Source organism: Chiroxiphia lanceolata, chromosome 14 (assembly GCF_009829145.1).
Source record: "Chiroxiphia lanceolata isolate bChiLan1 chromosome 14, bChiLan1.pri, whole genome shotgun sequence".
Lineage (NCBI taxonomy): Eukaryota > Metazoa > Chordata > Aves > Passeriformes > Pipridae > Chiroxiphia > Chiroxiphia lanceolata.
The window spans coordinates 12,764,258-12,791,570 of record NC_045650.1 but is presented as its reverse complement, the minus strand read 5'-3'; the positions used below and the strand labels follow the sequence as shown (position 1 = coordinate 12,791,570).

Here is a 27,313-nt window from a genome sequence, read left to right as displayed (position 1 = left end):
ATGAAGGGGAAAATTTTACTGGGAGGCACCCCCAAACTCCTGTTATTAAGAAAGTGGAGCTCAAGTACGATCAGTGGTAACTGTTCTACCCTGATGGAATAGCACTGCCTGCTAGTTACATATTTTGGGGCCATTCATGGTATAAAGACTATCAAAATAAAATGTCTATTTATTGACATGTGAACAGGACACAGTAAAATGCATTTTTTAGGTTTGCAGCTGGAAAGGAGGTCATTAGTTTTGAGAAAGAGAAGAAAAAGAATGTCAAAAGAGAAAAACTCTCTTAAGAGAACTACTGCTATGCAGCCTTTTAGAAATGTGGTAGTTTGGATTTCTTCAGCAGAGTAGTTATTTAAATCTCTCTTGTTCCCTATGTTTTCTTTATGATGAGATTTTTTGATTAATGAAGGGATTTTTTTTTTAACCTTTAAGCTGAATAATTTGTTTAGAGCTGTGCCTTGAGCTGTTGTGGAAGGTGATTGTAGCACAGTAGAATGAAGCATTCCTGAGTACTTTAAGAGGAAGGTAGGAACAGATTGATTACAAATGAAACCAATTATTTTTGCAAATAGTTTTTCTTGAAATGCTATAATTTAAGGAAGAAAAATTAAAAGAAAAATAGAAGACTTCTGGTAATGTTCTATTATTAAAATAACAGGGCTAGTATAAAAACTGGTGAGGTATTTTGTATTACTAGAATCTTTTTTCTCTTTTTTTGCAAATGCCAGACACTTAAATTTTAGACTTTTAGTGCTGTTTGCAGCATTATTTTGCCAATTTTAGAAAATCTTCTGAGAACTTGATTTAAGCACGTTTTGTACCTGTACACTTTAGAGCAGAGACTTGAGGCATAATGAAGAAGTGATGTGTGTTTAAGTGCACACAGTTTATCCCTTGTACTGTCTCATGAAAGGGACTCAGCTCTCAGTAGAGGGTGATTTAAAGGTCCTTCAGATTTCTGGGCTGTAGACTAGCGGAAGGAAACGATAGCTAATAAGCTCCATCTCCTGCTGCTGCATGTTACACCATCTGCTCTGAGTGTTTATGAGCTTCATATTGTCCAAAAAAAATACATATGAGGCAAAGTAAAAGACTCCACACTCCTAACGTTCTAGTGCATTGTCTCTTCCTATATTCCCATACACAAATAGGGGATCCTGGTGTGCTGTGCTTTGTTTGACTGTCTGTGTTCTAATCACGTTGATGTTACTGTCTCCTGGAGAAAAACAGTGCCATGAGCAGTTCCCTGTGGCTTCCTGGACTGAAGCCTTCTGCTCTGTGGGGAGTATCTGCAAACTCTGAGGAAAGGAAAAGCAGCACTTAGGTTCAGACCCCCTCTGGATATTCTTTCTTGATTTGCCAAGTAATTGGAAATTTCTCTCCCTGGAATAACTGGGGTGAGGAAACTGTATGTTTGTGCCTTCATTTAAAATCTCACAGGGAAAATGCTTTTCCTTCCCTTCATCAAATCAAAATACGTGAGGAAACCGAATGTGCAAAGACACTTTTCTTCCCATGAGTGGGTGCTCAGTTCCTAGATTACAAACGTGTTACAAAAGCTTGTAACCTGCTGTCACCATTCCTGTAATGCTGCTTCCAATCCCATTTTATCATCTCAGTGAAAAAATGCCTCGTATGATCAAAAGTAGTTTCATTCTCATAAGTAATTCTTCTGATTTAAGAAGTGAGTATCCAAGAGAGGGGGAAAAGTGAGGAAAAAAATACAGAGAGAGGAAATAAACTAGAGAAGGATCACAGTGCATTTCAAATACCCTGCTAACAAATCTCATGTAAAGAATAAAAAAAAATTCTCCAAATGTTACACAAGCTTAACAATCCATTTGTCAGTGCACAGATATAAACTATCCTCGTTCCCATTCTCTTCTCTGAACTACCGGTTTTCCATGGTATCAAATGCCAGAAATCATAGAAATAAAAATCAGAAGGGCAGAGTAACTCAGACAGTGTAACAGAAACCAAGGTGTATGTGGATGCCCAATCCCTGGAAGTGTTCAAGGGCAGGTTGGATGGGGCCCTAAGCAACCTGATCTGGTGGGTGGCTTCTCTGCCCATGGCAGGGAGATTGGAACTAGATTATCTTTAAGGTCTCTTCCAGCCCAAACCATCCTATGATTCTATGAGGTGTGGCAACCCTTACTGTGACTTGTGCCCAATACCAATGGAATATGTAGAGGAGAGGCTTAAACTTTTGAATTAATGTTTTGGAATTCTATTTGTCAAAACCTGGAATTATAGTTGTTAAATGTTCTTGCTATATTAATAGAGCCTCTTCCTGTAACACTTAAAAGTGTCCAAGATGATGTCATAAGTTAAAAGATATGAACAAGTATGAAGACAGAGTGAGGATGTGGGTGTCACAGAGCTTGGGAACCAGAGCGTGGCTCTGCCCCTGCCCTACAAGCTGTTTTAATATACAGACTCTTGCTGTGTCTTTCATGTCACTCTTTTCTGAAACAAAGAAGAGCTGTCATTTTCTGGAACTAGAAATCTGGTTTGCTTATCTTCATTTGTAGAGCAGATGCTGAAACAAAATAACATTTCTTCCCAGGGTTTCTCATTTATGTATCTGTCAGAAGGTTTTGTACCTCTCAAAATGAAGAACTGTCAAGAAGTAGCTCAGTGAGTCAATGACATTGCTGCATATCCGGGTAAACAGCAGGGTGGGTGTATCCTAACCCATATAGAGCTTGAATTAGTTTTTCTTTGGAGAATAAGACTCAAATACTTCTGACCTAGTATAGGTCTTTATGTGAAATAAATTGCAAATGTCATTTAAAATCTAAGGTTCTCTTTTCAAAGTTTCCGTTTGGTTGGAAGCTGTTCAAAATCAGTTTCCTGCTGACTGTCACTCATTAGGAATGCTTTGCAACTGGGTGAAGTATCTTTAGCTCAGATGGGAAAAACAGCGTGGAAGAAATAAGGTAATGTTTAACACCAGCAGACCGATTCTTTCACTACCCCCATCCCCTAAGCACCGGTTATATAAGAAACTTGTGAATACTGAGTAAGGTTTAAGTCACTTCCAGCTGTAACCTCAGGAAAAATAGTCTGAGGATCTAGAAAATTCACGTACCAAAATATAAGCAGTTGCTGTGAAAGTCACCAAGAGATTATAAAGCCAGCGAATTCAAATTATAATGTTAGCACTGTGACTAATGAGATATAAATGCTAAATTTTGTAAAAAAACTATGCTTTATTCAGTATTAATGTTCTGGAATTCATGACAACTATAGAAGTTGTATCTGTAAGAAAGAACATTACCAACTGGACTATTTTACACAAAAATAGGCTATTACAGAAATCCTGGTCTTTTTCTCTCATAACTGAAAACAGTAGTATCTGAAAAGCTGGGTTCGATGTTGCCACTAACTTGATGTAAGGTGCTTAGCTCCACACTTGCTTTTTGAACTGCCAAGAAAAACCCAATCATGTGAGCAAGGACTATCACCTTGCTTTACAGGTGATAGGGAGCTGTAGAGGAAGCTGTTGTTAGCTACAGAGAAGCAGCATCAGGTTGTGCTGCCCATGGCTTCTGGAAGAAAAAAATGTGTGTCTGTTTTAAATACTAATTCTGTGGGCAATTGGTCCTTTGCCTTCACTCGTCATACTACTGTAGATCACAACATAATATTTGTGTCTTTAACAACAAAGGACTACATTACAAATTATGTATTGTAGCGTGTGCCAATACCTAACCTTGAGTAGTGTTTTGTCAGAAGTGTGTAATTAGTGGTTTTGGAAAGGAAATATTTGTAGAATTTATTTGGTTTGTTTGGTTTGCATACAGATTCTCAAAGGATTAATTGAGCTGTTGATTCTAGGGATATGACTCTTCCTGGTATCAGTGAGAATTATGCCTATAGGTGTGAGTTTAAGCTGATACTGTAGTAGCAATTACTTAAATGTTTGCAGTTAATTATTGAATTGTTGGCTATTGATCTGTAGAGTTTCAGTGTTCAAGGATGGATGCTAATAGTTTATTTTTATTGTATGCTTAGAAAACTAATCTGCTTTCAGACAATTGAAAGACAAAACCTTATTTACTGAATTATTTGTCCATCTTTATGACCTCCCTGATGGATCAGACTTTTGAAGATCTCATTGATGCATGTTTTTAAAGTATCCCTTGGCTCCTCCCCACGCTTTTACTACTTCAGTGGTACCATCCACTATCAAAGTTCATCTCGTTTCCCAGGAGAGGGAAGCACAGGGATGAAGATCAGTGACAACCCTGGTCAGTGGGCTGGGTCACACCTGCCTTCCATGTGACTCTAGAGCAGTCATCCAGGTGGTGATACGTTGTGTGTACCTTTACCACTGCCTTCACCACAGCTTTAGTTCCTGCTCACTTAAATACCACTGCTTTGCAGTTAAGGGCTGTCATAGCTTCACTCCACACTCATTTGGACCCAGAACATACAGGTGGTGTCCTTCTTCTTCCACTGTTCTGTGCCCTCTGTCGTCTCGAGTCTGTTATCCTGGGGCTGTTCAACTCATTTTTGGTCGTAAAAGGAAAAGTCCTTCAAAACAGTCCAGTTTGCTTCTTACATTGCTTTTTTTAAGCATCTGAGGATTTTTGGCACAGAGACATTTTCTTTCAAGGTTTTTTGGTTCGTTTGGGTTTTTTTCATTTATTTGCTGATGATATCTATTGGCAGAAGAAGAAAAAAATAAAAACTCACTAATGAGATGAAACTCCTACTTCAGTGTGTGGTGGCTGTTGTGCTTTTGGGGCAGTTCCCAGATGTTCAGATGGCTGGAGGCTTGTGCTGCTCACGAAGAAGTTGGCAGAGGCAAACTGTACCTTTGGAAATGGCTGCCTCTGAAAAATTTTATTTCTTTAAGGAAGCAAGATGTTCTGTGACAGGGTAAGATTTTGGAGTTGTGGAGAGAAGGAAGGGGTAGCATTGGATACCTCAATGCTATTTACCGCTTGCAGAAATAGTAGCAGGAATGTATTCCTTGGAGTAGAGATGGGCATATGTTCAGAAATAAAAAAACTATTTAGGTAATTTTCAGCTTTGTATTTAGGAACTAACACAGGGAATAGGTCTGTCTGCTGCAGGCTGTTTCTCCAGTTCATGAATTCCTGGCACCTGTGTCATACAGCTGCACTAGACCTCAGTACAAAGTGAGCTGAGTCTGCTTTGGCCAACTTCTCCCTAACATTATTCCCACTCTCCAGTGAAGTATTAGGCAGCCTTGAATTCACCCATGTGATGAATATTCATTTCACAGGTAATTATCGTCATCTCTCAGCAGCTCCACACAAACAAACCAAACTTCTCACGCAACCGGTCACTGCTGTCACTGTTTTGGCAGCATGAAGCTTATGATTCCTCATGCTTTAATAATGCTCCATCATCTGTGCTATCAGATTTGGGTCAAATGATCATGCTGAGGGTTAGAAAACTCTTCCTTCAGACAATGCTTGATGTATTAGGAAAAAAAAAAGAGGCATCTGCCACTCATCTTTCCGTGTGCTGCTTTAAATCCCTCACCCGAGCTAACAGCACAGTGGACACAAACAAGGCGCTTCTTTGCTGTAACTTGGTGCTCAAGTTTAGATGTGAGTGTTCAGACACTATATTTCAGTATTTTCAAGTTTTTCTATAAGATTGTACTTACTACAAGAAATCTCAGTCCTTAACTTGGATGTGGTAATGGCTTTATCCCGACTGCCAATTGAGTGGAATAATGTTGCTGCAAGTACCTATGTTTCAGTTCAATTTGATGATCTTTTTAGAAGAATTATATGTGTAAAATATATTTTAATGGCTAATAACACCTACTAAACAATAAAAAATGCTGTTTTCTTTCTGTTCTCTAAGAATTATTATTGTTGTTATTATTACTAAAATAAGTAAAAGTTCTAAACAGCTACAATAATCATGGTAAGAGATCAGTCTGTACCTGAACTGGTTAGAGTTTAGTAGCAGATTCTTTGCAAATGAGGCATTTACTGGTGATGTCTTTGACAACATTCAACATAATTTCAGTGTTTGTATCATTATTTTTTTAAAAATTAGCCTCAAAACATGCTCAACAAATCTGCCTCTTATAATTTCAGCAAACTAGTCTGAGCAAGAAGACAACTGTATTAAACAGGAAAATACTGACTTGTGAAGTTTTCTATCCAGTGTCTCTTTAGTTTTTCAGTAGCAGAGCATCAACAGGCTGCTTCTCTTTCAGTGTTTAGTTTTCTGTCCTGGTCTCTGTCCGTTCCATAGCCCTGTCCCTGTGCATTATCCATTCCTTATTTTGAACTTTAGTAAAGCAGGGAGATGTGGGAAGGGGACAGCAATGAGAGAGGTACATACTCTTTTTAATCTGTATGTTGTTAAGATGGTCCAATTAAGTACTTTTTATTAGCCTGGTGAAAATAGTTCTTTGTCCTCTGTTCGCTTTCTCCACTGCTACATGGCATCTCACTGTTCTTCCTTCTTGGTTTTGAGTTATTCTCATGTTCAGACCCCCTGAGCCCAAGCCCAACCTTCCCTCCTTTCTAGCATTGAAAAATGTCTGCTCCTGATTCAGTGCTCAGTTCTTGCTGTGTCCACTGAAATAAGACACGGACTGGTTTATCAGAGCTCTCTCTGATTAGAGTCAAGTCAGAGAGGCTGTTGCTATGTTTTTAAAGATAAGTGGTTTAAGCTCCTATGACCAAATGTTTTGGTGTTTTTCACTCATAACCACTTCTGGATGTGCTGCTTGCATCCTTTGCCAGTTGTCCTGATCAGCTGTGCTGTTTATTTCCCATTTGCTCTATCACTGCTGTGTCTAATATTGGACACAGTACGAGATGGTGCAGCTCAGGAAATGGTGAAGCAGCTGGTAGGGAAATGAGACAATACCAAATGGAGAATAATGTGAAAAAAGGCGAAATCCACATGTGGCTTTTACACTCTATGGGGAACTGAAGACTCTGCACTCAGCAGGTTTGCATGAAACAAATTTAATAGGAAGAAACAATGGAAAAGGTTTTTAAGGTCTGTTTAACACATAGAGCTGTCTGCTAGAAGAAACCTTTTCACAAAAGGATACTTAAGCATGTCCCTTTTTTAATCTGCAAAAAAGATCCATACAAAACTGGATATTAGCTTGTATTTTTTTTCTGATAGATTATTTTCCCTGTAAAATAGTTAACACTGAAGGAAAAATAGGCATTTCGTTCTGTAGACTATCACCAAGTCTCTCTAGACTGCAGTATTTACTGCAAAGGGAATTTTCTATATGTTTTAATATTATGAATTTTATAGTTACATGTTTTAAGTCTTTTAGTTTTGGAGTTTTTTGCCTTCCTTAATATAGTGAGTGCACGTGTGACCTATGCTTGACAGTAGATGAAATAGTTGCTGCTACAGTCCTTTGAGAACAGCCAACAGTAGAGCTAAAGTGTTTTTGTAGAATAAAACTGAAAGAATTGAGACACTGAATGCTCCTATAAGCACTCCTGTTGTTAGATCCTCAGCATGATTCAGGATTGCTCAGGTGCAGGAAATGGCTGCCTTCTTCCTCTCAAAACACCTGTCCCCATGGTGTGCATTAAAGCACGTGAAGGTTATCTAAGACAAAGGTGTATATTGCATTTTTTCCTGGTTAGCTGTGGCCCTAGTGTTTGAATTCTGCACAGATTCTTTTAGCAGTACATATAAATGTCGTTGAACATGATTTAATACACAATTGCTCTCATTTTTGCTTGAATCTGGTATTTCCCTGGAGTATCTGTTTTCAGTTCTTTCTCCCTTATGTGTGCCTTTTCTGATCATGGCTTAATTACATTTTAAGTGCCTTCTGTGTTACTGTCTCCACCGCCTCAATTAGTTCACCTCCAACTGTGTGAATTTTTTAATAAGGAGGCACAAAGTATTTCTGGCAATACAGGGTGTGAGCTTTGCTTATCTGCCTATGGCAAGCTTTCCTTCAGGGCATGGCAGACTTTACAGAGCCACTGTGGGCTGATCTGTTAGTGCCGTTTGCGTTTGATTTATTTTCTTTGGGTTAGAGTACTCTCAGCTGCTGTGGAGGCTTCTCTGACTCTTCCCAGGCATCCTTGATCGAGCACCTTTGCAGAGCCAGGAATTACGGAGAGCTCCCAGGCTTTCAGTTGCCCACGGCTGTAGAATGCAAGGTATGTTAGCTCTGAAGAAGGTTATTGGTGTGCATCTTCTATTCCACAAATGTCTCCAAGGCAGATGCTAAAAAACTTGAGAAGCAGTTTTTTTTGTGGGGAATGCTAATACTGTGGGCAATTCTTCCTGTGGTTTTCAGTCTGTTAAGATCCAAACAAATGATTTTACGTTCTGATTTCCTTTTTCAGGATTCATCTAAGAAAGTTGGTAAAAACTGGCAGCTCTCTCACGTTGGGTAGTCAGCCTCCCAACCATCTTTATACACATTAGCAATACATATGTCTCCATTTATTTGATGATGAAGGGGTTTTGGGTTTAGCTGTGGATAGTCAACATTACCTGTGATTTGCATTAGAAAGAGCAGGTGCCTGCCTGCTAATTTTCAACAGCGAGCAATCACATTTTAATACCAGTCAGTGACTTGTTATTTCCCAGCTATCAATTACATGGCTGTGTCTGTGTAAAAGATAAAAATACTGTGTGATTAAATCACAGGCTGGAGGTTTCAAAGTCAGAGACTAGAATAGCTGCTAAAATGAGTATCACGTATCTAAATAAGCAACTTAGTATTTTGAAACAATTAGAGCTCTCATTAAGAAAAAGCAAGGAAATTGAAGAGGTGTAGAGCTGAAAAAATTGTAGCCAAGTGCTCCTAAAAATATCGGAGTTGTTTCATCATGTAGTGACTGTGTTCCTAAAGTTTGGAAAAATTTCAATGACAGATCATGGGATCTCACAGCTCTTGTTTATACAATGAAAATGTTCAGAGGTGTTTTGATTTGGTGGGCTTTGGAATTTTCATACTTAGTTCCTTTAGGTGCAGCACTGGAATGACAGTTGTACTTCCCTCTTTGGGAGCTCTACATCAAATCTTGAGATGGAAAATCTTGTAGATACTGTGTTGTGTGCTTAGGAACTTTATTATCTGACACAATTGTCTCAGATTTTCATCTTTCCTTGGTAACCATGATGTGCATTTTAGGTTAAAATATGTTTTAAGATGTGTTTCTTTAACTTAAATAGCAACAATGTTGTGTGATAGTGGTGTAAGAAATACCACAGTGTATTTTCTGGGCATGCACACTTGGAATGATGCCAAAAATTGGAAAATATTGGAAAATCCAATACAGGTCTTGCAAGGAAATTAGTTAACCAGTTGAAAAAAGTTAATGTGATTGTAGGTGTAAAAAATATGATATGCAAACCCAATGATTTTCATTCAATTGTTTTAATATTACTTAAACTGCAGCAGAGCTGACCTTTAAGTTTGAACTGCTGTTATTGACATTTCTTTGGTAAACTGGACACCTGAGGAAAGAAGGGAGCAGAAGTGGTCAGAATTATTTGAAGGCAGTTAAATCTCCCATTTCTTGATCAGATGGAACATTTGACGACAAACCCCTCGAGTTTTTTGGGGGTGGAGGGATTTTTGACTGACAATTTGTATCCCCAGTTGGCTAATCAAAGGGAACGGACGTGCCAAGTTGTCTTTCATGTTCTCATTGGTGTCAGATTGGCAGTGGGATGTAATTGGATGTGAATGGAAGTACTGAAGAACTGGTACACATGCTCATGCTTTCTCTTCCTTCTTCCAAGATTAATCTGAAGGGTGTACTTGCTGGACTAAATTTAGCAGTTCAGTCTAAATTAAAGAATACACTGCTTTCATAGTAGATGTTAATTTATTAAGATCATGATCCCTGTGTGTAAATTTTTGCATGATCTGGAAAAAAGAAAAGAGAAAAAAGAAGTGCAAATACTGGCTCCTCTAATCTGAAATAAATCAAAGTCAAACTGTTTTGCTGTCCTAAGCTCTAACAGAGGACATCTTTGAGTTGATTTGGGCTTTTTTTTCCAGTGGAAAAGGTGATTACATACTAAAAAGTGGTGACTAAATTTATGGAGAAAAGTGAAAAATCAATTCATGGGTTGGATTTTCACTTTTATTGTTGGGGCCTAACCCGGTGTCTTTTGAAAACCTCACCTAAGAGATGGCTTTAAAATGCTTCTTAACATCCTGTGTTCCGCATTAGTGGTGTGGTCAGCAGTCATTGCTCTGTAGGAGGTCTCTGATGTGCTTCATTAAGAACTCTGGTCACCCTGATCTAACTTGGCCCTCCTTTGAGCATGAGGATGGGCTGTTGATGCCCAAAACTGTTTCTAATTTCAGTTATTTAAAGAGAAAAAAAATTATAAAATTAGGTGTAGTATCCTGCAGATCTTAGACATCCTACTAAGAAAATGATGATGAAAATTTCAAATTTTGGCTCCATTAGACAGTCATTTTAGCTGTGAATGCTTGGGAGGGGAGTCAGACATACTTGTAGGATTGACAGCATTTGTGGGGTTGTTCCCCAAGACCTGAAGAGGTTGTCTGGCAGAGTGTGTCTGTCTGCTTGCTGTGACCAGCAGACCTGGAGCCACTGGAAGCTGCAGACTGGGATTTGTCAAGCTTTTACATGGAGGGCAAGAGCCTCCTGCTGAGCACAGCTCCTGGGACCTCACGCCCCAGGACAGACTGTTGCTCCTGTTTTCCTTGTTTCTGTGATGGCAGCACAGTGACAGCAGCTACTGGTCCTCGTGCTCTTGTGCACAAGGACTGTTCTCCTGATCTGTGCTGGTTTTGTTCTATACCCACACACACACACACACAAGGTGTTCCTGGTGACTGCCTGTGCATCACCCCTTCCTTTAAGGGATTTTTCCTCTAGGTCCTTAGACCTCTCTGTGACATCTGCTCCTTTGCAAATACTTTTTCCTAATTTTCAGCATTTTTAACAGTCACCAGGAATGTGAAGAAGTGCAACTTGGTCATTGCAGTCCTGCTGAAACCTTCCTCTCGTTTGTGCTGTTCCCTGTCTGAAATAATTCATTCACTGAGCATACACTGAAACGGGCACAGGGGGGGGATCAAAACCACCTTCCTCTGCATCCATTTGCTGTCTGCCTTCCACTCATGTCACTTCAGAGGAGGATGGCTGGTAATATACCCTTGATACTCTCTTAAGCTACTTTAAAGTTCTGTTAGAGCTTCGTAGTTTCTGGTGAAAGTTAAGGTGAGGAGCTGAGTTACTCTGATCATTCTTTTTGAGCAGCACCTGTGATCTGAGTGCCTTGGGTCTGTTGAATAGTCCATCAGTAAAGGAGAAGATTTCTAGTAAATCTCTGTTGATAGCAGCTTTCTAAAAGTCTTCCTGTCATCACAAAGTTATGCACTTGGCAGATGCTTACTCTGAGACAGTCACAGTGACCTAAAGCCTAAGTGCTGCCTTCTCTACCTTTAATTTTGAAAATTTAATCAGAAGAAGAAAGGATACATTATCTATTGCTTCCCTCAAACACATTCACAAATGCCAAAACCTGTAATAGAAAAATTATTTTAGAGCCAAGGAACCTTTAAAATTCTTGAAAGAAAATTGGAATGCTTTTCTCTTAGAGTTTTTGGAAACAGAAAATCTTTTTCCTTGAAAATTCTTCATTTCTTAATAGATTTTTGCATATGGAGAATGAAATTGTAAGTGAACATATTGTAAGACAAGCTTTTCCAAACTCAATTTCACCTGTAGCAGTAGAGGAATTTAATTTATCCTTAGAAATTATATTGAGGTTCTTTCTCATCTGTGATAATTGTATTTTTTCCCTCTTGTCTTTAATAGGGTAGAGTTAGTGTGGTCATTATTTGAGATTAAGCTGGTTTCCTTTATGAGAAATTTAGGTTAAATGCTAATGCCTGGCATTTGCTATGGTTTTATAACTCTAAAATTCATTAAAAGGGAGATATTTATGAGTACCTGCAATAGAAATTTCTCTTTAACAGAATCCTGTGAATGAAAGTACTTTACCTCGTAAAGCCACACTTTTGGAATAGGAAAGACTATAGTCAGCAATATTTAAGATGTATTTGAACTTCAAGGATTAAATTCCTATTCAATCTCATACTGAGAGTGTTTCTTCCTAAATTAAAGTGAGACCCACATTGTAGCTCCAAAAGCCTCCTCTGGCATCTTGTTAGTTAAAAAACTCTTTAAAATCTTTAACATTAAAAATTTGATCTCTAAAAAGAATATTCTGCTTCTAAGGAGAGAGAAAGTTTATCTACATCCTCACAGGATCAGGATAATTTCTGTGCAGAATTTAAGAAGTACATTCCTTATTCATGTTGATTTTAATAGTAATAAAAATTAGTATCTTAGGACTCCAGGAACATATTTAAAATTAGGTTCAGTCTCCTCCTGTCCTCTTTCTTTAAGCTTGAAGAATTATCCTGAAGAAAAGACTAGAAAGATATTTGCCATGAGGCATGGGTTGGAATCTCATCCTCTGGTTCCTCTGGGGAAGGACCTGAGGAATAAAGATTTCTTTCTTCCTCATAAATTTAACAAGCCAAAGAGTTTCCTGAAAGTGCATCCTCCTTTCCTGATCCCTTAGCTGCCTAATCTGCAAATTTCATGAACTCAGTGTTGTAGCAGACTCTGATTTGTCTTTTATTCCTTCTTTATTTGTTATTACTGTTATTTTTAACTTTCTGTCATCTCTGGTGGTAGCTGGAGATTAATGTAAGAAAGTGAGCAACATAAATAAGGGAATGCATGGAAAAGTTGAAATATAGTAAAGAAAAACATGTACAATAAAATGCATTTTCTATACAAGTATAAAAATTCAAATGGTATCTTTTATGTGCTTCTTATTTATGTGTAATATGTATATCTTTTTTTAATTAAAATAAATGCAACTAAAATTCAGGTTTGGGTTGTGGTAATAATGTAATTTGTGATAAACATGAGGTTTATAAAGCAAATTCATAGTCAGTGTAATGGACTTTTCCAAATTAATTGATTTTTGATTTCTTCCTTAATCATTTTCTTAGGTGTGGTTACTGGAGCTTAATATCTTTGAATTATATTGTCCTAGGAATGATGTGGCATGTTCTCTACATGGAAACGAGTAAGATCTTTGACTAAATGAAATGTGAATACACAAAAGCATTCAAAAATTTATGTAGTGGGTTGTGTTACACGAATGCCCTGATGAAGTAGCTTAAGATCTCTGCCCATTTAATTCTCAAGTCCAGTGTGCAGCCAGTAAACCACAGTCCTCAGGTGAGAAATGAGAAATTTTAAGGGCTGTTGAACACACTGAATTTAGCAGTGCTCAATAGCCCTCAAAATTTCTCATTTAGGAGGATGCATATGTATTGCTTCCAAAAATGAACACGATCTTCACTTTCCCCATTTACATTTCTTCCTTACTTCTTCTCTCCCTCCCTGTATCTCTCTGAGTCTCTTGTGCCACGAGTAGCTGGTCTGCCCTTCCTCTCATTTTGAACCACGAAAGATGCACCTGCTGATTAACCCACTGGAGTAAGTTCAGTGTGCAAAAGCATACATAAAGTTGTGGTGTAACACTAGAAAATCCCAAACCCTACAACAAACTCAGAGCTGCGTGCTTGGGGTATCTTTTTCCACTGCATTCCCATTATCACTCCCTCAAACACAACCATAAACACGACACTATTCAGGTTAATGTATATTATTTGCCTTTCTGGACTCCCTTCCATTATTGTTCTGCTCCCCAGACTCTGGTATTCCCAGTGTTCTCAAATAACCTCCAGTCTGAAAGAGGAGACTGGGCCAAAATATGTACCATGGATTTAAACTTCCAAGACATCAATATTTTCTCCTTGCCTTTGAGCTACTTATGCTCTTTTGTAATTTTACATTTGCAGAAAGAGCAATTTGTATTTTTTCATCCAGAGAATTGACTTGGTCTGTGTTTGGTCAGGGAACATCCTCAGAGTAAGAACCACCTCATAGCAAGAGTCAAGAATAAAATAAATTTGTGAATCAATGATATTTAAAGAGACTTTTAAAATCGATAAGTTACAATTGCTTAATTATATGATAGGGCTCATAAAAGGCACATAATAGCAACATGTCAAACTATTGCAGATTATAAATAGATTACATTTTCCTGTAAGCTCTTTCTCTAGTTGAACACATAAGTCAATTAAGTAATTTAAATAAGTATTATTTGTCATTCTGCTGTTAATACAAAATAACATTTCTCCATAAGGGAATAGGAAAATTTGAATCAAGGTTCCTTGTGCTCATCTCTGTTTGTAAATTAGTTTTATGTTTCTTTTCTCTACTTTGTTTGGATAGTCTTATCTTTAAATATTTCTTTATTGAAATAAATGTTAGTTAATTGGTTGAAATTAGCAAAATTCTTGGCAAATGGCAACAGTGAGGAAATTCCACAACCCATGCAAGTCCATTAAGTTTGCAGAAATATTAGGTTGGAGAGAAGGACCTCCATAGTCTTTCACTTGGGTAATTTATTTTTTTTTTGCCTGTTTCAGAAAAACTAAAAGAGTTACGGAAAGAGTAGCTGGCACACAGTTATTCCTGGCCATACAAAAGAACTAACTCAGAAGATGTACTGGAATAAATACTTTATATATGCATGAAAATAATAACTTTAGGTTTTTAACTGTCCTACTGGCTAAGCTGATGCTGTAAGAAATAGATACTTGGTGAATGTATCTGGAGTTTTCAGTAGTTGTTTGTCAGTGAGCAGAGTTGGAGCCATGTTAAAACCTGTCTGCCTGGTCAGCTGCTGAATGCTCCTATCAACATGAGTGCCTTAAAAAGCAGGGACACCATTGCCCAGTGAGGTCACACTCCTCTTTAGCTACTTGTTTCTGAACATTTATTTTTGTAGGAAAATTAAGTTTTGAGGTAGAAAGAAAGGGATCTGTTAATTGAAATGCTGATTTATTTTTTTAACATGCTCAACCTTCTTTCCTTTTCTTGATTGGTAGATATTTAACATTTCCTCATACGTTACTTTTGAAAAAAAAATATCAATGCAGGATAAAGTACTTGTATTTTTAACAGTTTTGTTACAACAGGCTCCATAAGAGTCCAGAGGTGAAAATCCTTTCCTCGTAAGTGCAACCTTTTTTTCTCTGTCCACAGTTCATGCAAAAACTTGAATTCCATATTAATATTCTCTCATTTCTCTTGTGACTACGTCTTTGTGGTAATACTAAATCTACCATAAATCTACTTGAACTTTATCTCCTTGTGGAAATGTGTAGTATTTTAGGTAACAAAGTTAGATATGCAGATGAAAAGCAGCCACTTTTGGCATTCTAAGTGCTTTTCAGAAAATGGATCCCGTGGGAGTTAAAATACTGCAAATGCTTGTATACTTAAGAAATAGACCATTAAGGCAATATATTGTGTTAGTCTTCAGTTGAACATGAGTTATAGTATAAAAAGTCACTTTTTTTTGCTCCACGTTCACACACAGAAAAATGAATTATCATGTAGACAGAAGGGTAAATTCTGTCCTTCTTAAACACGTGTAATCTAATTAGCATTTGTAGGATTTACTGGGATGAATTCTCCCCTTGGCATATGCAATTGCCAACAGGGAGAATGTGGGCCATAGACTGCTAAGGGCAGACATCTGCCTGGAGGGACATCCATGAGCCTAATGCCTGCATCCTTGCCCCCTGAGGAACTTACATCAGCTGACATGGTCCATGAAGTTATGAGAAAATTTTTAGTTATGGTGAAGTTCCTCAGATGGTGAAAATAAGTAGAAATCTGCTTTGAAGGGGAAGGAGGTTCAGATGATGTTTCTTGAAATCCCAAAGTGATTTAATTGACAGAGACGTGCTATAGGAATCCTGCATTGCTGTAGAACTTTACAGAAATCTAATTTAAAACTAGGACTAATACTGCTTTCTGAAAGAATTGAAATAAAAAGTTATGGGGTGGTTTCATTGGAGGTCATTTCTGCAGTGTGGGCCTCCGTCAAAATTGAGACCAGTATTCAGATTGATAATTAATCCTGTTAGTTCTCTTATTTCATGTAGAAAGAACTCAGTGTATTTTTCATAATGAATTGTTCTTGATTGGCTGCACCTCCTCGTTAGAGCTTGTGAGAAGCACTGAAGACCTGCCAGTGTATGGCCCTAACTTACTTTACTTCAATGTTATATGTTTTTAGCACCGAAATCTTCATTTTCTTTGATAATATACTTTTTTAATGACAGTATACATTTAGTCCTCTTTTTTGCGTCATCTGCTAAAGCAGATGTGTTATGATGTGTTATAGTATACATTTTTGATGGAGTGGACAGTCTGGGCTGGAGCCCTGCGTGTGACAAGCTACCTCATTGCTTATTGGGAGCTACTTTTCAATTTGCCAAACTAAAAATAAGAATTGGTGTGCACCATTTGGACCAGTGTTTTCTCATAAAGGTGATTTTATTCATTTAATGCTGTCAAAATGAAAGTAGAAGTAAGTGTGGTGCAGTTGGGATGTTTAAGTGTCCAACATCAATATCTGCCCTCTTTGTGTCATACAAAGATTTGGTCCATGCTGTCTGATTAAAACAGTTTTGTTTGTTTGTTTGTTGTGTTCGTAACACATAATCAAAATGATACTTAAAAATAGGGCATTGTATGAGCAACACTATACTTACAGCACTTTGCTTTCTGCAGAATTGCCTCTGTGTGTCCCATGCCCCATGAGCTTTGAAAATCTCAGAAAGACAGGTCTTCTCTGAAGACAAAATGTTTTGTATCTTAGTCAGACAGGAAGGAGAGTTTTTTTCCAGAGAGTCTTACAGGTTTCAGAGTCTCACATGCATCTGTGTAGGATTGAGAACCAGTAGTGTCCACTCTCACCTTCCATTTTTGTCCACAAGTACTGCCATGAAATACTTTTCCTCCTTCCTTCTACCAATACCAAGTGCCAGTTTTAAACAGGCCCCAGAGAGCATGAAGAACTCTGTGTTGTAAGGTAGACAAAGTTTAAATGCCAAATATTCACTCTACTGCAGAAACTACTTCTTTGCAGCATCATGACTGTTTTCTTTGGGTCATCCCCATCAAACCTTGGAGTCACACTCAGTGCATCTGAGAGACTTGGGGAACAGGGCTCGTGTAGGTGGCACATGGCTCAGCTTCTCAGATGTAGGGCTGAGACCGTGTCCTCCTCCTATGAACAAGGGGAAGAGATCAGAGTGGTGATGGAGCACCTGAGGTCCCCCCACAGCTGCCTTGCTGCTCTGAAAGGAGCAGGAACTGGTGCTGGCTGGTGCTGCTGGGATGGGCCACCCAATGCAGTGACAACAGCAGGGCAACAGGTGACCTTTCAGGACTCTCACATAGGAAAGTGAGGCTGTGGCCACTCCTGTTTGCTGCTCACCTTCTTCCCCTGCCCTCCAGAAAATTGGTTGCCATTTCCTGAGCTGAAAGCCAGCCCATATGGGCTGTCACTACAGCCAAGACCTTCAGGAATGTTTTGATGGCAAAGGAAAGATATGTAGAGACAGATGACTTATAAATTAAACCACCTCAGGATATTGTAACTTAGCATTTGGTTTGTAGATTTTGGTTGATACCTTCAAGAAAATACCAGGGCTTTCTGTTATTTCAGAGAGAGTACTTAAAGTAAGATTCATTCCTCTCACTGGCTGGTAAGTGGATTAGTTTGGCAAATTAAAGCTTTAGTTAGGATGACAGAAGAAGAGCGTATTTGTCCTCAGTCTCTGTCAATGACTCTTGTGTCTAATGTTTCTTTTCCAGAAATTGAAAGAATACCGTATGCATATTTGATATTGTATTTAGTCTCTCAAGATGGCATCCCAGGTCTGATGTTCAATTAGGGAGTGCAGTTCTGTAATCCTTATTTAATTAGAACTCCTTGTCATACTCCCTGGGAGTTGCATTTGTAATTGGATTCTCACAAGTGAGAATATGCAGAGGCTACCTCAAAGGGAAGTTGTAATTTGCTTATGTGTGTTACTTACCTGTAGTTCTTCGAGAATGTTTCCTCTGCATATTCACATTATGGGTCCTGTCCACCTTCTGTTTGTCCTCGGATTTCTGCTGCTCTACAGTTGCCGTGTCTTCTAAGAATAACTGTAGCATTGAGCACTGTACAACTCTAAAATCTCTGATCACTTGGTGTCAGGAGATGGCACTTGTACAGTCCTAGAGTCACTGCTCTTCTAGGAAGTTCCTGTAGGCCACCAGCACTGGAGAACCAAAACCCACTGGTGTGAATATGCAAGGACAGCACTCTCAAAGAGCGAGCCAATGGTAAGTACCCTTTCTTTGTCTTCTGTGATTAACCAAATATTTCAAAATTTATTTTGTAAGTTTCCTATTTGCAAATTTGCTCCACTTTCCCTATAATAAAAACATACTGAGATTAATTTTAGAGCTGTTGCCTTTCTGGCTAAACCCAAGAAAGTATCTGTATTTGCAGATACTCACTCTGGTTGTAAATTGATGTACAGCTATCAGTGTGTGGGTGTGTACACGTTTGAGCTATGATACATATTTCTCTCAGACAAAAAGGCACAATTACAGTGCAATATTGTCTATTTTACAATTGCCCTCTTCTAGTTATTATAGTTATAGTAGATTAGATAGCAGAGTGAGTCACTGACCAAAAAAAGTCTTCAAATAGTATTAACAGTGTTAATTCTCAAAATGGATTCTCCAAAAGAAAATCAGAGTTGTGATGCTTTTCACTGCTAAATTTTTTTTCTGAACTTTTGTTTCTTTGCAGACATGGAATTCTGTGAGACTCCCCATATTCTCTGCTCTGGCTATCAGACTGACTTACACGGTGTAGCTGAGCACAGTTACCCTCTAGAGGTGGGCTCAGATGTGGAGACCGAAACAGAAGGTGGTGCCTCCCCGGATCATGCCCTGAGGATGTGGATGAGGGGGATCAAGTCGGAACACAGCTCCTGCTTGTCCAGCCGGGCAAACTCAGCGCTGTCCCTCACTGACACTGACCATGAAAGGAAGTCTGATGGGGAGAATGGTAATAAAGAAATGCGTCTAATGTACTCAGTAGAAGTAGTAATTTATGGAAAACTTTCTTCTACCCCTCTTATTTTCCTTTTTTCTTTTTTTTTCCTGTTCCTTTTTAGATCTCTTTATTATATGTAAAGTGAAGGGATTGTTTGGGGAGTGTATTGTATTTATAGCGTAGACAGAAAATAAGACCAAAAAAATGAAACAACGTTTTTGTTAAAACATCGTTCTTCTAGAGACTACTTTCCCACATTCTTCATTTTTATATCAAAGGATATTTATCATTTTAATTTGGTAGCCTATGAATTAGGTTCTAAAATAAATCCATATATGTACATTTATATCACATTTTGCACAGAATTGTTCCCACATGTTTTGGCTTCTGGGCATAGCTTTAAGGCTCTTCAGCCAGGTGACTTGAGAGGCAACCTGGAGTCCTAACTGCTCTATTTACCTCTAATTTTGTGCTAAACCTCAAGACATGCCTTTATTAGTAGGACAGATTGAACAGGTCTTTGTCATATCTCACTTCTATATTTCTCTACATATGGAGAGTGAGCTTCTGGGTCATGTGGATGGTTTTTGGGTGGGGTGCCTTTTTTGGGGGATGTTTTTTAGATATTCATTCTCTTTCAGGATCTCTTTGTATGATTTATTGTGTCACAGAAAGGGAAAATGTGTATTTAATTAAATAACGTGGGGAATTAATATTTTTTTCTATCTCGGCATCAAAATTGATTACAACCTACTCTGTTTCCTTAAAGAGTGTAGTAAGTAAACAAATATATCATGCTTAAGATCAGCAAGCTTAGCTGGTATTTTAATTTCTGTGTTTATTAACTGCATGTTATGGCAGGTCTAAGTGTTCTTTTATATGTTTTTTTAAGTGGATAAGAAATAGAGGAATCAGTAGAAGTGGCAGATTGACACTTCAGTGTTGACAGTGATACATTTTAGTAGCATTATAGTCATAAGATGAAAGAGTTCAGCTATAAATGTCATTTCTATAGTTATGTGTTTGAATTTGTCAAATACAAAGCTGGTAATTATAATTTCATCTGGATGTCTGTCAGTATCAATGATAATGTCCAACATAGGCTTAAAGACACTAGATTATGTGCATGAGTTTAAAAAAAAAAGGTTTTACTGCTCAGCTTGTTTATGTAATGAAATATGCCTTTGAGGATTAAGCATTCTGTGCTATCACATGGTATTGTGTCCCTAGAATCACGTAGTTTTCAGATGCCACCCCATTTCCAGCATGTAATGGATGCCTTTCTTCTGCCTTCCTGCTTCTGCCACATCCTCTGTGGGATCCACCCTCTGTGAAGTGTCATTGCTGAGGGTGTTTTTGTTTGGGGTTGAAGGGGAGGGGTATTTGGGTATTTACCGAAGAGATTGGGTTTTCAGTGGTGGCTGAAGGAATTGAATCTGGTCTGCCTGGCATTGGTTGGCCCTTAACTATGAAAAGGGTTAAAAGGGAACGCTGCATGAGAAAGTAATGTGTGTACTTGTGTCATTCAGATTAAAAAATACACATTATGTTTTAAGATGCTGGGAAGTGGATGTATTGAAAGCAAATTAGGCATAAAACTGAATTATGTATTTCAGTCTGGAATGCAGTGGTGCAGCTGGGTGTTGATGATGTTTTGCTATCCGTGCAAGTTGCACTAAGTAATCTTCTGTAGATAAAAATTACTGTAAGTAGCAAAAGAAATACTTTTACCACCTTCATCATCCTAGATGAATGTGTCAGAAACCGTGGGTTAAGTGTCATTAAGGTAGGGACACATAGTCATTGTGCTTCACCAACAAAGAATGGAGGAATTTCTTCTAAAGGTTTGTCTCTGAGAATGATTTTATTCAATTTAAACTAATTTCCTTCATGGTGTAGATAGAGTATTCCTTTTGCATGTGGCTTTAATACTTCATTCCTTTTAAGCTTTATAAAAAATTTTTAATCAGGAATTTGTGTTTGAGGTACTTGAGTACCAATTTTAACTAAATAGGAGAGGAAAATGAGGGAGAGAGTAAGTTAGAAGAGAGACAAACTGAGAACCCAAGTTCACTTGAACTCTTTAGATGTCTTAAGGCAGAGCCAACAAAATAGGTATCAGTGTTTCCTGTGGCGTTGAGTCCTTATAATAATTACAGTCTTCAAAGATAATATGTAGATAAATTTGAAGACAATGGTTCAAGCTATATTCATTTGTTCGCAGGTAAGTTCACAGTGAAGATTCCTGCTCTCCGGAGCAGTGTGTTTTCCATCTGGGTTGATGTATTCTTTGAATACAGAAGTTCACAAATCTCTACTTGAATTATGTCATAGATGGCACATCTTCCTGTTTCTATGCTGTTGTTTGTGCCAGGGGTTTTATTGGAGGACCACAAGTGTTGCATTTATCCTTTCAGTTCCTGCCATGGAACTGTATTTTTTTTTTGTGCCAGTCAGTAACTTCTCTGTGAAAGTTACTCTGTGGAGAAATCCGAGTGCATAAGTTCTGTTGCTGGAAGTACATGAAATGTTCGTTTCCATGATACTGTCTAATTGCTGGAAAAATATTTAGCAATTCTGGCTTTCAGGGGTTCAACCAAATGGCTTGTGAACAGAGCTATTTGTAACTGGAGTAAAGTTAATGAGTTGTTGCATCGTTTGAGAAAACTAATTGCTATTGTTGTCTGTATTTTGAAACGGTCAGGTGGGGTTTGGTTTGGGGTTTATTTCTTTCTTCCTCTATGAGCACAATTTTTGCTGCAAATGAAGAACAGATATTTTTGTGGTAACATTGGGATAACTAAGTATGTGGACTCCAGTAGACCTACTTTAAAGACAGCTTTTTGCTGTCTTTATCTGAAGCTAATATATTTCTTTTTAAATTTCGTTCTTTTCAGCTATTCTTTGACATTCTCAGTTATTCTAAGCTCTAATTGGAAGTTCCCTGACACAGGATATATACTTCTCTGTGTATTCTGGGTAGCCCAATTTGAGAATGTATTTGACCATTGTTTTCCTTCGTAGACACACCAACTCTGTCATAATCACTGTTTAAACATACTTGAGTTGTTTTGGCAGCATTGAACAGATTGTATGAAACACCAACATTCCCATTTAGTGTTGTCAACGTTAATGGCAACTAATAATAGCCTATTAGTGCTCAAACTGCCTTCGGCTTTGCCTGAGGCTAAGCAAAATATAAATTAACTGCACAAAATGAATGACCAATTTCTTTGGGATCATTGCTTATCTCTGGCATAGTATAAATAGCTCTATTTAAACATGAGCAGTGTTACTGTATAGTATGTGAATGTAAATTTCAGACAACAACACTACAGAAAACCCATATCAAAAATAGTTCCTTTATTCCATTGAAGACTGCATTTACCCTCACTTCATTGGTACTGAGGGTATCATTGCAGCATGTCAGAACATCAAGTTCACTGCTTTTGTCTGCTAGACTACTGAGCTGGTAAATTCATTAATTAATTTATTTATTTATTATTAAGTAAGTCCAGAAGAGGATCTACAGAAAAGAGTGGTCTTCAGATGTACATCTAAAATTATACTGTGTGACATGGATCTGTGTCCCCTGCTAGGCAGTGTACTAGGCAGTCCTTTTTGTGTCCATATAGTCTTCCTTGTTGCTGTTTATGCAGTTCTCATGTTTCCCTTTACAGGATGTCTGCACAGCTGTGACACAATGAATGTCACCTCAGGTGCATTCATGCCATGCTGTAAACCATTTTTGAGTCACATTTGACATGTTTGCACAGCCATCAACTGTCTTAATTTTAGCTACTGCATCTCAGCTGAGAGCTGGTACAGAACTTTAGCCATTTCTACGATAACACGATTTTTAAGCTTTTTTGCTTTGTCAGATTGCTTTGAAGTACTTTTAAAGCTGACTTGTTTGGCTTACTCCTGACATCTACTTGAATGTTTTTATGCAATTAGTTACTCTTTCTCTACCCCATAGTGAGAACCAAAAGGAGAGTACAGGATTCCCAGTGCTGGGTGAGTGTACTGTGAAATGCACACTCAGCCTGGGAGCCTGATTCATGTTCATTTCCTTAGGCTGCATTATTTTGCATTATTTTATGACAACTGGGTATTAGCTATAGTTCACAATGACTTCTTTGAGATTTCTGGGTGAGAAATTAGGGTATTAGTACAGGTCATATAATATAGCATTAGAGTGCTTGAGATCTGGTCAATAATGTTTTTAATATCATGTTTGTCTTTTCAAAAACAAAGCAAGAGGGGAAAAAAACAGCTGTGGAAAAATTTATTTTTTCATTTTTCCCCGCATAAATTAGTGGGAAACTTCTTTCTTAACATCAGTGTTCTGTTTGAAACAATACTTTTAATACTATCAATAGTTTTAAAAAGCAGACTGCAAAGATAGGATAAAAATATTAGCCATATATTGATAAGTAGATGTAGTAGAGAAATTAGCAGGTTACAGATCAAAGCTGAGTTTAATGAACTAGAAACGTGTAAGATTAATCTTGGGTAATTCATCTAAGTATTTGTTTTATAGCCTGGGAGCAGTGATCCATTTAACAGAGTTCTTGACTGTCCCTAAATCTTGGGGCTTTTTCTCTGTGATTGCTGTGCAGATAGGTGAGTTTTGGGCAAGTCACCTCAGCTCTTTGCACTTAGAGATTCAGTATCTTAACATATTCGTTAAAGGGGTGAAGATGCTTAATTAATAACAGAAGTACTGGAATTGCTGAAGCTGTATGGGATGTGCAGCTTTGTGAATGCTGTCGTTATGCAGACACGGAGAGGATTTAGCTAAGGACAAGGCTCTGATTTAATTTATAGTATGTGTCAATAGACCTACTGTGAATTCACACCTGTTTAAATTAGACTGGAATTTGGCTCTTCATAAAAGTCTTGTGTATAATGTAAGAAAGTGAGAGCATTGGGATTAATGTTGCTCTTATTTACTGTTATTTTGTAAACAAACCAGGCATTTAGCTGATCTCTGGCTTTCTCATTTCTCCAGGAAATTATTACTGACAGCTACATTACAATAACAATACATGCTCTGAGAACAAGTGTGATTGTAACTGCCTCTCTATGCAGGACTGTGTTTGTAATAATGATGGCTGAAGTATTTCCAGTAGCTTCTAACCTGTCACTTTCTATTTACAGTGGTGCAATTAAGAAATTGAGTTACTAATTTGCAGGTAGACCTATTAAGTCAAGTATGTGTAAGAAGCCTTGAAAATATAAACACTGGTCTTAGTCCCATTCCATCTGTGCCATTTAATATTTTTTGTTAATTCCTTGTGTGCTTTATTTTGCCTTTTTATTATGGATTGCATTCTGTTTGTGTACTCCTGCCTGTCAGATCATTTAAGTCACCTAATAGATTAAGGCAACCTCATCAATAAAATGCAAAGCCCCCATGGTAAAATTCCTCCAACTTCAGTAGTTTACTACAGCTTGTCAGATATTTGATTTATGATACTTTCAGATATTTGACAGAAAAGGGCCACTTATCTTCCCTTAATAAAAGACCTCCGTTGCTTCTATTGTGTTTCTTTTTCTCTTTTAGTGTTCAGATGGTATTTATGTTGGTGGCTTCTGCTGTTGTTTCAAAGAAGCCTCCTCAGTGTCAAAGGAAGCGTGTGAGCCCCTGCAGTAACATAGCAGTGCCTTTTGGGGAGCATTGGCATATACACTGACATGGTAACTGCTCTGCTGGAGTTGTTAAGAGTGTAAGATGCTTTTGTTGACCTTACAGTGGTTCCTTTGGAAATGTTACTGTCTCAAAGGCAGCATGTAAGTTATCTGAATTGCTTTGGTTAAGTGTGAGATGCTTCTGTAAGCACTGTAACATCACCTCAGCTGTAATATGAAAGTCTTGTGCTTGTGCCCCCCAGCATTTGAGCAATTTATGACATTGTTTATATATGGAAATTCAGCTAATGACTTGTTTGTCAGTATTGTGGGGAAAACTCTGCCTTTTAAAATTACAATCTTCATTACTTTTTCAGACTGACGAGGGCATTGCATCTGCATGTCTTCTATTTTAATCTTTACAGTTTGCATATGGTCTGTTAAAATCATTACACATTACACATCCCCTTATTTCTCTTTTAAGCACAATAAACACTAATTTAAAGACAGACACAAAATAATATTTAGTGTCTTGCATTAAAGGTAGTGAAACAGTATTTAGAACATATTCTATTTATATTCCATAATGCAAATTACCTTTGCCCACAGCATAGTAAAAGCTATCAGTGCATTTACACAAGACTGTGTAATATTTTTAGCCCTGCAGTTTTGTTTTCTTTCATGGGTAGCTAAAAGCAAGGAGGAAGGAAAGCTTGAGGAGAACAGTCAGGTCTAATTTTTATCCCAGAAATCAGTAAATTGACATTAGAGCTCAGAAAAAGATCACTTGGCTTTCCTCCCCTGTGTGATGCAGAAGGGATGGTGGATGTGGCTTGTGGACATGACAGCAATATAAAACATTATTCCTTCTTTCATTTAAGTCCTTTTTACTTTCTCAGGTGAAAATGAGCAGAAAGGAAATTTATTTCCACAAATATTTTAAGGTGCAAAAGGATGTTGCAGTGATGCTGAAATACTTGGGACCTTAGTTTATCTAGGTGGCCACAGAGGGGGAAACTGAGATGGGATAGACAGTAAAGTGCCTTCTGTTGGGGTACTGCAGTGTAAAAGGGTGAGGATTATCTGACTCTTCATTTCACAGTCTTTGAGACTGAGGAGATGCTGAGCAAAATACTTTTTCTGTTGTTAAGCATTTATCATGAATTCTGCAGGAGGACATCTCTGGACAAATGTGGTGCTGGGAACAGTTCCATTTTAAACAATCAACGTGTCTATCCTGATGTTTCATTTATGTTGTTTTGTTAAGTTTACATTATGCTTTATTTCTCATCTCTTTTGGTTAAAATTTAAAATGTTTTAGAAGAATGGAAATTTACTTTACAGAAACAACCTACAGTCATATTTTATATGTATGTCCTTTGGAATAAATTATTTATTTTAGTTTAATGCTAGTTTAGTTTGATACCTATTTTGAAACATGAGCCATTTCCACTTACATGTCTTAAAATGTAGATGTTTCTACCAGTTGGAACGTGTTTTTCATGAAAGTTTGGGATGTTCTGCTGAAAACTCCCAGTGGAACATCATTAGTGCAAAGGCTAAGGGAAAACTTGTGAACTGTGATCATACAAGATTATAGTTAAGGGTACCAGATAAATGAGATCAAGTTACTCTCATTTGGTTCCTTATACCATCAGCCTGTATGGTATTAGATACAAAGATAACTAGAGCTGGGTTTACCCCCATAGGAAAATGCTTTTCAGCTATCACATCATAGAATCACAGAATGGTTTGGGTTGGAAGGGACCTTGAAAATCATCTAGTTCCAACCCCCCTGCCACGGGCAGGGACACCTTCCAATAGATCAGGTCTCTCAAAGCCCCATCCAACCTGGCTTTGAGCACTTCCAGGGATGGGGCAGCCACAGCTTTCCTTGGTAACCTATGCCAGGGCCTCACCACCCTCAGAGAAAGAATATCTTTCAAATATCTCATCTAAACCTGTCCTCTGTCAGTTTAAAGCCATTCCCCCCTTGTCCTATCACTACATGCCCTTGTCAAAAGTCCTTCTCCAGCTCTCTTGTTAGGTACTGAAAGGTGCTCTAAGGTCTCTTGGAGCCTTCTGTTCTCCACACTGAAAAACCCCAACTCTCTCAGCCTCTCTCCATAGCAGAGGGGCTCCAGCCCTTTGAGCATCTTTGTGACCTCCTCTGGACATGCTCTCCAAACTTTAATACTGAAAGTGAAATAAAAAGAAGGGATCTAGCAAATGAGCACAGGATTGGTAGAGAAGTGACAAATACTGTCAAATTATCATTTTAGAGTCTAGCAAGGTGTAATCTAAATATTATTTCTTCTTGATGGTATGAAATCTTCCAAGAATTTATTGTCGTCCTGTGAATGACAAAAGGTTGTTCATTCTTCCTTTTCAACTGTTTTTAATTTTTACCCATTTAATTCATTGTGTGTTAAATTACATGAGAAAGTCTTGAAAATTCCGTTTTCAAATTTGTTGGTATTTCATTTCCTCTTGGGCTTAGGAGTAAGGTGAAGATCAGCATAAATCTGTATTTTTCAGGGTTACAAATATTAGCGTATCCTCATCTTACATATGGGGAGCATTAATAGTAGCAAGTAGCTTTTGTCAGACCATCTAGAAGGAACATAGTGGCTGCTTCCCATGGCTGCAACCTTCATATTCTTCTATAAGTGAAAGCTAA

At 37.9% G+C, this 27,313-nt stretch overlaps 1 protein-coding gene across 1 annotated transcript in view; it reads left to right on the top strand.

Annotated features, from left to right (window-relative positions):
• TENM1 (teneurin transmembrane protein 1) overlaps positions 1-27,313 on the top strand; it is a 761,012-nt gene that overhangs the window by 536,858 nt on the left and 196,841 nt on the right. Inside the window, 1 exon segment of the mRNA XM_032701921.1 lies at positions 18,751-19,011. Within this exon segment, the coding sequence (XP_032557812.1) occupies positions 18,751-19,011 (261 nt within the window).